The sequence below is a fragment of the Hippichthys cyanospilos genome, chromosome 17 (assembly GCF_059441005.1).
Source record: "Hippichthys cyanospilos isolate Australia breed blue-spotted pipefish chromosome 17, RoL_Hcya_1.0, whole genome shotgun sequence".
Classification (NCBI taxonomy): domain Eukaryota; kingdom Metazoa; phylum Chordata; class Actinopteri; order Syngnathiformes; family Syngnathidae; genus Hippichthys; species Hippichthys cyanospilos.
In genome coordinates, this window is record NC_142385.1 from 5,951,115 (window position 1) to 5,961,961 (window position 10,847).

General features: G+C 36.5%; 1 protein-coding gene across 2 annotated transcripts; it reads left to right on the plus strand.

Annotated features, from left to right (window-relative positions):
* Positions 1-1,941: 1,941 nt before the first annotated feature.
* Positions 1,942-9,027, plus strand: tnfrsf13b (TNF receptor superfamily member 13B). 2 transcript variants are annotated; one of them, XM_088439448.1, is made up of 5 exons: positions 1,942-2,054; positions 7,080-7,207; positions 7,375-7,491; positions 7,928-8,194; positions 8,270-9,027. In XM_088439448.1, the coding sequence occupies exons 1-5, from the start codon at positions 2,002-2,004 to the stop codon at positions 8,518-8,520; spliced, it is 816 nt and encodes a 271-aa protein (XP_088295574.1). In that variant the 5' UTR covers positions 1,942-2,001; the 3' UTR covers positions 8,521-9,027. The 2 variants fall into 2 exon arrangements, with proteins under 2 accessions (XP_088295574.1, XP_088295575.1); XM_088439449.1 differs by lacking the exon at positions 1,942-2,054 and adding an exon at positions 4,722-4,840.
* The last annotated feature ends 1,820 nt before the right edge of the window (positions 9,028-10,847 follow it).

The following is a 10,847-nucleotide window of genomic DNA, read 5'->3' on the forward strand; positions in this document are numbered from 1 at the left end:
GTAATAGAATCTGACGGGGGCACAAATGTGCTCCAAAGACGGACAATCAACTCTTATATCACACACATTAGTGTCTCATCAGATGGAAAAAAAAAAACAGTAACTGTGGTTACATACCGGTAGTCATGGACACACTCAGGATTAACATGTTCCATTTGTGCTGTATTGTGCACTACTCTAAATAGCATGAAGATGAACAAACAAAACAAATAAGTCAATTCAAATTTGCTTGCATGCTGGAAAACACCACAAAACATTAGCTATGTTATTCCAAAGGCATTGTCAGGCTGCCGTTATTACCCTGCGGAAGCGCACAACAGTCTGTTTGATCCAGCACAGATGTCCTTGTGGGGGAAAAAACTGAGGAAAAAAAAAAGAAGATACCGTGTGATCAAGAGGAGATGCTCAGCGTGTGCTTTTGCGTGCTTTGATCTTGCATGCACATGCTTGATCCCTGGACTTATGAGACACCCTTCATCCCGTCAAATGCTCCACTTAGAACCTACTTCATGATGTCATTGCCATTTAATCTTAAATGTGCCTGTACAATCAATTTATATATATATATATATATATATATATATATATATATATGATAAAAAAAATCAAAGCAAAATTAGTAGCTGACAGTCAGCCACCTATAACTACAATAATAATTTGTTTTGCAATCACTACACTGCTATATTGCATACCTGGTCCACAAATTGATTGTACAGGCACATGCTGTGATTTTTTTTTATCATATATACAGTATATATATATATATATATATATATATATATATATATATATATATATATATATATATATATATATATATATATATATATATATATATATATATATATATATATATATATATATATATATATATATATATGCATATTTGTGTATATGTTTATGCACACGCACGCAAAAATTACATACATTTCGGACAATTAAGCCTCTACTTTTTTCTCACATTTTGAATCCCACAGCTTATAGCCCAGTGCGGTTTATCTGCAATATTTTTTACAAGCTGTCAGGAGGCAATCCCCACCAGATTCTGTGAAAGCAGCCATTAAGAAAACAAACTCAATAGTGGCTGTGATTCATGGGGGAACAACAAAATCTTTGCAGCCCCTGGGCATAAGTGTGAATCATGAATGTATTTAATGCAAAGGGTGAAGAGGAAGATGACTGTACCTAATAAATTGTGTTAGGGGCGGCTCGGTGGTGCAGTGAATAGCACGTCTGCCTCACAGTTCGAAGGTCCCAGTTCCAATCCACCTGTATGGAGCTTGCATGTTCTCCCCAAGCCCACGTGGGTTCTCCCCAGGTACTCCGGCTTCCTCCCACTCCCCAAAAACATGCATGGTAGGTGAATTGGAACTACTAAATTGTTCTTAGGTGTGATTGGGTGTGTGGATGATTGTTCGTCTTTGTGTGCTTTGCGATTGGCTGGCAACCAGTTCAGGGTGTCCCCGCCTACTGCCCGTAGCCAGCTGAGATGGGTGCCAGCAAGCCTGCGACCCCTGTGGGGATAAGCGGCTCTAGTGATAAGATAAAAAAGAAAATTGCGGTAGGCTTTCAATGTCGATGTAACTGTTGGTGCAGTATTTTAACAATCTAAGTGTGTTTGTGTTGAAAATATGTTAGTGCTGCTCATACACACACACACACACACACACACACACGCACACACACACACTCACACATTACAGAAAAATAGATTTAGTTCATACATATACTGTATATATATATATATATATATATATATATATATATATATATATATATATATATATATATATATATATATATAAATCTACCAAGGATTTAACGTAAATTTCATGATTTTTCATACATGACATGATGTCTCCATCTGCTGGTAAAAGTATTGTATTTAGGCATAATTATAGAGACGGGCAAAGATTTTGCCTGTACTGTATTTCTTTTGTTCGTGTGTTTTTGGATTTGTTTCTGAAACGACTGTCTTCATTTTTCTGTTTGTACAATGAAATGAACAAACCTTCTACAATTTGGCTGATCGGAAAGTGCAGGTTTTCAAGACGGTAAGCAAAATATGGCCCATATGACTCACACCAATTCCTTTGAGAATATGCTTTACTTTACTGGATCCACATTGTTTTCATATTTTTATTTTATAAATAAATAATGGTCTTTATTTCATAACCATGGCGCGTCACCCATTTGAAGAGACACATAAGTATGTATTGATTTATTCACTGACCACAGTGAATGTCAGTGGTTTGTTGTAAAAGACAAAACTAACGTTTTAGCAGTTTGTCACTGCGCACTTTCCGGTAAATTCTCAACAGCTGCGTCACAGTACAGTATGGGAAAATCAGTCAATTCAGGAACTTCCTATTTACACGTGTCCCTTTTCTGTATTGGTCACCATTTGAAGTTCGTTTTGCATTTTTTTTAATTCTGCCATCTTGGACTTGTTTTGATGGATGTGTTGTGTTAGAACCATTTTTGTGACCATACCAACGATGAGTCAGTTATTGCTGGTAAAAGAGTGAACTTGTCATCACCAGTTACAGTAAGAGAGTCAGAGAAACCACACGTACTTGGTGTCCTCTAAAAAAAAAAAAAAAACATTTACTCCAAAATTTGAACATAATTGTAGAGGAAATAAAATCACTTGAATTTGAAATAAATTATTTAATTGATTAAATAAAAAATATGGAAATATTATGAATAATAACAATAATGATAATAATAATTATAACAATAATAGCAAAATATAATATGAATATGATTTATAATTTTATAACAAAACGATATTTTTAATATTAAAATTTTAATTAAAAAACAATTAAAAAAACGCTTGAAAATGTGATAGAAAACTTCTGCGCAAGATTACAGTTTCAATGTTAGCGTTCATATAGTATTATTTAAAATTAGGTAAAATTCATTGAGTTGCTGTATAGAGCCTCCACCTCCTATATAAATCCAAAATGTCATATCAAATAAACCTAAATTTGCTCCCTCCAAACTAAAACTCTCAATTATCAAAATCTTTTACCCCGATAAACTCAACCATAACAGAAAAAATGAGTAAAAAATTTGCAAAATAATTCACAAATATAGAAAAGTCTCATTTACACCAAAAAAAAAAAAATCAGTGATCCTATGAATAGTCTTACAAACTATACAGCCCTAACAACAACAACAACAAATATCTCACACCATAAAAATTACACATTTGTACACCTAACATTCTCACTCAAACCAGTAAACTAACACACATGCGTGGTCAAATGTTGATAGGCAGTGTTACAGTTCTGGTATCCGAAAATAACAGTCTTTTACAGTGAGAGATTTTTTTTTTCCCCAAACATGAAATCAATAACACTTTTTTTGCAAGTATGAGGCAGATTTTTTTTTTTTTTTGGTATTGTAAATATAAGAATGGCCTTGATTGCAACTCATATCCCAGAGCAAATGTTTACATCAAAGTATAGTCCGGAAACTTTTCGCTGCACTTTTGCCACATTTTGTCATTTTACAACATCATTCCAAGTTGTTTTAAATGAATCTCTTAATTTCAAAATTCTATACCCCCAATGACTCCCAGACCATGAAAAATAACATTCTACGGTCTGTTGAGACAAAGATTGAACTACAGTATTTGATTTGAACACCCGGCGTCATGTTTGGAGGAAGGCCAATACCATCCTTAGAGTGAAGCATAGTGGTGGCAGCATCAAGCTATTGGGATGTTTTTCAGCAGTAGAAATCGGCAGACTAGTCAAGATACTAGCTAAATTCATTTTAGCAACATACGTAAATATCCTGGATGAAGACCTGCTTCGGGGTTAGGGTTCATTTTTCAGCAGGACATCGACACACATCCAAGAACTGGCTTCAGAATCACTCTGAGAATATCCTGAAGTGACCCAGCCAGAGCCCAGACCTGAATCCAATTGAACATCTCTGGACAGACCCAAAGAAAACGGCTGCGCACAGATGTCTCCCATCCAACATGACAAAGCTTGAGAATTACTACAAAGAGGAATAGGCAGAACTGCCTGAAGATATTGTGTGTGTAGCTTGTGGCATCATATGAAAACACACTTGCGGCTGTAATTTATGCAAAGACTATGAATACGTCTGTAAACATGAATTCATGCTTTTCTATATTTTAGTCAGAAAATGTAAATGAAAACTTGTTCCACATTGTCATAAAAGGGTATTGTGTGAAAAATGTTGAGGGAAGGGACCAAATTAAAATCTTGTGCAGTATGTTGTCCAAACCTTTGATTTTTTACATTTCGAAGGGAAAACATTGAAATATTACACTAGGGAACTTAAATTTCACCCAGATGGTGACAATTTGTCAACGTTTAAAATGTTAAGTGATCACACTACCAGGAGTATACCATCCTTTGGATGAAATACAATGAGAATGATGTGGAAGAAAATGACCTAAAATGATTAAAATGTGGGTTTCATGGTTTGGAATGAGGCTGTAAATATGAAAAAATGGGGGGAAAATGAAGCGGTGTGAAAAAAATAGGGTGCTGTTACAATCATGGAGTTACTAATGTAACTAACGCATGCTTTTGGAAGAAGGCTTGAGTATATGGAAAAAAATTAAAATCTACACAAACATTTGGCGATATGAAGCTCAGATTCGAACACAAAAAGCCCTTTTTCAGGCGCAGACATTGTGAAGCACTCGGCCCCACCATGGCGCTGACACATCGTACACAGGGGAAGTCCCAGCCTACATCGAGAGTCCATACCCAAATGAGCTTCCTGGGTGAGATACACACTTGTCTCACCCACATGTTCAAACGAGGATTCGCCATCAAATCCATCCCACCAGGTAAGATCAAACATTATGTGATAGCGTCGCGACATCATTTAATATTTTGTATGCTAATCAAGACCTTTACCTTTTTGGTTACATTTCTGGGTGCAAGTTTGGAACACGTCATTACAAAATGTAAGATTTTAAAATGTACCTATAAAACACATGGGCTGCAACTGATGACTATTTTGAAAAGCGATTAATCTGCAATTTATTTTGTCAATTAATTGATGGAATTGAAAAAAAATGTTTTAAATTCTATCCATTTTATATAAGAAAATGTAACATTTTACATTGACAGCGCAGAAAATGTACACACATATTGATTAGAATATCATTACTGGTGTGTTAAGATCAGAAGAATAAAGTTGATCATGATTTTTGAAAGTAAACTAAAATTTTTGCTGTTGTGTAGCTGAAATTTGGATGATTTTAGATAGTTAAAAAAATATCTAAAAAAAATAATCAATTAGCAAAAATAATTATTGATGTTTGATAATTAGTTGTCAGTTAACTAGCTGTCAACTACAAAAAGTAGAAAAAAAAATGATTTGATTAAAAAACACCTGTTTCCAAAACAAATTCAGAATATAGAACAATTATTTTGTTCAACATCTGATTTTAACAAACACAGTGTTCCATCAATTTTTTGGACAAATTCTTCCACATTCTTGCAGTATTTTAGCCAAGGGATGGCACTTTCCTGGATGTGTGAGAAGGTTCAAAATTTCCATTCCAAATTTTGATATGATTTCACCATATGGGTGAAATTTCAGCTCCCAAGAGTCTCTTTTCAATGCTTCTGATGTAATGGCTTTCATGCAAAGATCAAAAAATTGTCCCATAATCCTACACAAGGGTTAAAACATCAACACAGCATTGAAATCTCCAAAAGATTCATTCTTTTTTCATTTTTTTTTGCCACTTTTTTGGCTTACCCAACAGGTTATGTCACAATGTCAGTTATTTTACAAAATTTTTGAAAATCTTTTATTTTCTCTCTCTCTGACTAATAATGCTAATCAGGCTTGCGACAATGAAAGATATGTGGGGTGGTTAGAGATGGGTCTTTCACAGCTGGCTGACCATGCTCACCAGAGCGAAGAAAACTGTGCTTGAGAACATTATGACATATTTCTGAAGTATCATGATTAATAATTAAATTATTAATGAGAGTCGTTTGGAGCGCGGAAGGCATGAGTGTTAGAATAATTAGATATAGGTTATCCCATATTGGTTGTCTGCAAAAGATGTGAGGAGACCGTACGTCTCCTTCGGCTCTAGGAATAACAGCAGGTGCCACGACCCGACCCGATGACGAAACGGCATGGGGTCGGTCGTTGTGCTCCTGAGAAAGAACATCACAGCATAGAAGCGCACCTACACCTCCCATTGTCACAAAAATATTGTTTACATTGTTGCCAGATGTCTCCCCTAACCCTGTCAGGCAGCAATGGCTTTTGTAGCTTTTGTCAACCCAAATGAATGAATGAGGACCTTAAAGGATCTGTAACCAGACCGGAAGGAGGTCTGAAAACTTCAGGTTCCTGTCCACTCTCCTCGCGAGAAAAAAAAACAAAAAACGTTGTCCTCCTTCCAATTTGTTTTTTTATTAAATGTTCTCGGTTGCCTGAACCGAACAACGGGGACATAAATTAACATGTATTTTGGACTATTAGCTGCACAGGAGTATAACCCACACCAACAGAAGTGTAACAGAAAATTGATTTGTTTGCCACCTGACTATAAGCCGCTGTTGTAACATCAGATGTTTAAGCAGAAAGATGGTTGATGGAATTTTTTAAACATAAAACAGACTGAACATGCCTCTATGTTAAGAAACAAGAGCAGCACCAACATATTCCCAACATAATATCAACAAGTTCAGCTTGTTAGAATACTGCACCAACACAACATTAACATCCCTGCGTTTACTCGCTCCCTGGTGACGAGCATAATAGCAGTTCAAACTCAAAATGTCAATAGTGTTTTCTTCTGTCTCGATTTGTTTACTGGGGGTTTATCCTGGTGGCCGGTAAAAACAAAAAAAACAACAAAAACAACAAAAAAACTGCAGATAAACCACATTGGAAAAGCCACAGGGTTCAAAGTGTAAGAAAAAATAAAAAAGCGGCTTATAGTCCAAAATTTAGGGTACTGATTTTTTTTAATTTTTTTTTATTTTACTTGAATTAGAAAGCCGTTTTCAACCAGCTGTATGTTGTGCCCACTTGTCTGTGTTTGTCGTTATTAGGGAATCAACGCCAATGGGTGTCATATGCCCAGCAGGTCAATACTGGGACAGTTTGATTAAAAAATGTCTACCATGCAATTTGATGTGTCAACAGCCACTTGTCGTCACCAAGTGCTCCACGTTTTGTGGTAAGTAAATGGTCTTCAAATTTAACAGTGATAGTGCTGAAGCTAATATAGCACTAAAGCGTTCCTGGCTGGTCCAATGATAAAACACAACTCTAAACTGATAAACATTAAAAGTCATCTCAGAAAGTGAACTATCTCATTTGTTTTCTTGCGTCTTCTTGTGTTAGTGTTAGTGAATTGTAAAACACTGCCTGGCCACTACTATGATGGGCTTTTGAGAAAATGTGTGAAGTGTACTGATGTTTGTGGGAGACATCCAGCAGAGTGCTCCCAGCACTGCCACAGTGAGTACTGAGTTTAGCTTTTACTTCACAAGCCAGTCTGTGATGAACACTATGTGAATTTAATATTACTATTATAAATTATTCAGAAATATTATGATTTTTGAGTTATTTTTGATTATGAGTATTATGACACTCTGTGAAAATCTAGCCAAGGGGAAGGGAACGGGAAGGGACAACAGTACAGTTTCTTCATAAGGTTTAATCATTTAAGATTTAAGTAAACATTTGTACTGCAGTCATATTTGTCTTATATATGTAAAGTGTAAACACTTTTTACATTTAAATAAATTCAGGTACGCACATAATCATGCATGAAAATTCTGTTCAGTACTTTGCGGTTTTTCACTTATCGCGAAGGGGTTCCGGTCCCCATTTACTGTGAAAAACAAAGTATTACTGTATACCAGTTTTAAGTTTTTACCTTGTTATGTATCAGTTCCAGGAACCACTAAAAAGCTCCCTGTTGAAGTTACCTCACATGTCCAAGGTGCCAGTGGGCTCCCTGTAGAGACATCCTTGGAATACTCCGCTGTCTTCCACGCCCTCCTGACCATGAGCATGATTCTGCTGCTGTCCAGCCTGTTCCTGGCCTTGGTCATATTCCTGAGAAAAAGAAGAGCCGAAACGAATCCCAAACATGCGACTGTCAAGCGCGGCCAAGGAGATGCTCTGCGAGGCGGTCAGCGGGGTTCGAACTCTAGAGGTTGATCTGCTAATCATACCAATAATGTTCCTTTTAGGTGAATTGTAATTAAAATTGTCATTTTAATGTTGACAGATTTCATGGCAAATGCTATTAATGCTACTGAAGCACCAAATGAGTCCATGCCCACTGAGACATGTGCGTGTGTCCACTGCTACCCTGATCCCACTACAGTGGACGACAACAATAAGGCGTCTGCCAGAGTGCCAATGACATTTGACCAACAAGATGTTCTGCACCGTACCTTGATGGAAAATCCTCTCTGGACACAGAATGTGTCTCACACCTGCACATGGGAGGTGCATGATGGGTTAATGGTGGGATGATGGAGATTTTACTTCAGGGTATCTATAGTGCCGCACCAATGGGAACACACTGGCATAATATGCAATTTCAGTTTGGTTATTGTTATCAATTCAAGAATATTTTTTTGTGTGTGGGGGGCATACAAATTCTACATTATTCATTGGAAAAATTCACCTATCTGCTGCTGTGCTGCTCAAATGTTGAAATGAAAGCAGGAGCTTCAGCTACAGTTTAGTCAAACGATACCCAATAGAAAATTGTGCTTTTCTGCTATCTTGTGGTAACAAGAGTAAACTACAAACGTTTTAGGGTCACCAAGCACTTAAACAGATACTCATTTAGGTATTTTCAGGAGTAAAAAAAATCATATTTTGACAACTTGGTAGTTTTTCATGTACAATTAATATCTTTTTAAAACAGTTTGCCACTTTCACGGTTTACATTTCAACTAGTGATAGAAAAAAGAAGCTTCATGAAGTACTTGTGATATTTTTCTACACCTCTATACAGTGATCGAGATTTACAATAAATGTTAGGAAATGTGTTAAACTTGTAATGTTAAAAATGTTCAAATGTTAAAATCATATTTTCCTGATTTTCAAAGGGGAAGGGGACAATTAATAAAATTCCATGAGCATTTATCATGAAACCAAAAGGAGCCTCACTTTTCCCATCACTAACAGCAACCAGACAGTAGTAGTAGTGACAGACCACCGTATGACGAAAACATTTTAAAAACAAAGTCAAATGGAGCAGTAGATTTTGTCTAACATTTTAATCTGTTGTTGTAATCATTCCCACCTGGCACAATAATCATTGTCTGAGGAACTGTCTGAAAATCTGAGAAATGTTTAAACTGTCATGAAAATAAACGTTTTTAAATTGCCACACAAAAGGCATTATCTAATTTTTTAAAAAAACGCTCAGCAAAACCTTGCTTTTTATTTGTATGTGACAGTTGAGGTGGTGAAAAATTCACTTCATATAAGTTTCTGTTGATTTTTCAAGTGGTTAGGAAAGTGGATTGACTCCAGTGGTTGAAATCTGTCTGAAACCCAATGCTGCCTCCAAGTGGATGTGATTGCTGACTGCAGTCAGTCTAGTCCAGGGGAATCCATTGAGCCAGTGTACAGGACATTTGTTATTGCGGGCATGTTAATCATTATAGTGTGTGTTTAGTATGTTTTGTCACATGTTACCATATTAGAACAAATTAATTATTGGAAAGGAAGGAAAGGCTGTAGAGCAGAGGTCCCCATCTGCCGGTCCACGGCCCGGTACCAGTCTGTGGATCAACTGGGGCTGCATGGGCTGCACCCGTAATAATGATGTTTGGAACTGATTTAAATTTTCCTTTAACAGTTCATGAATTTGTGCTTTTTTTTTTTTAAATGGAGGTCTTCAGAGATGATTCAAATACAAGCTTCACGCACATGTCCACAGGCTGATGGGAGATAAGTCAAGCCGTATTTTCCTTTTCATTATGAGTCAACATTTACTGTAAAAATATGAGCCCTGCAGTCTTTTTTTCATTGTTGTTGCATTTTTACGATGTTCTTTGAAACACCCTGAAATGGATGCATACTATATTATATTAGAGGCATATACCATGATCCCTCGCTACTTATATACACTGCGTTGGTTCTTTGCACGCCAGACAGATGAGTTAACTATAAATGCACTTGCTTGCTACGGGCACTCAGACGTCAAACTACTGCAGTACACATATTGACTTAAATCTTAAAATTATTAACCCTTACACTGTAACTGTACTGTTATCCCTTCCCATCTCTGGCTGTAGTTTCACGAAGAGGTGCAGTTACATTAACAGCGACTGGTGTAGTTTCACAGAGAGGTGCAGTTACATTGAGTTTTATGAGGTAGAGGGGCACTCCTACATGACACGTGATTGGCTCCCAGCACCACCATCAACCAATGATGGCAGAAGTTGTATTCTACTCCCGACCCAAATCCTCTGTGCAGCGCGGCACCGGAGCATTTTAAATCTTTTACCTAGATTTCTTTTGTAATAAATAGGAATTTCAAGTGTGAATTCTTATTGTTATCATGTTTGGTCAGCTACGGTCTTCGCTTTAATCAGACTTCCAGGTGCCGCTAATTTAACTGTGATTCTCCGTGAAACTACAGCCAAAGGGACGTGAAGGAATAACAGGACAGTTGCTAGTATAATGTTAATAATTTAAGATTTAAGTCAAGATTTGTACAGTAGTAATATTTGTCTTAAATATGTAAAGTGTAATACTTTACCATTTAAAAAATTTAGGTACCCACATACACATGAATGAAATTTCCGCGAAAGGGGGGTGGCACTTTGCGGTTTTTCCTC

What these genes read in the sequence shown, in the direction of transcription:
- tnfrsf13b (XM_088439448.1), top strand. Translation starts at nt 2,002, where the DNA reads ATGAACAAACCTTCTACAATTTGGCTGATCGGAAAGTGCAGGTTTTCA. An exon ending in CAAGTGCTCCACGTTTTGTG is followed by an intron (nt 7,208 to 7,374) that starts GTAAGTAAATGG and finishes TTCTTGTGTTAG; the next exon opens with TGTTAGTGAATTGTAAAACA. An exon ending in GCGGGGTTCGAACTCTAGAG is followed by an intron (nt 8,195 to 8,269) that starts GTTGATCTGCTA and finishes TAATGTTGACAG; the next exon opens with ATTTCATGGCAAATGCTATT.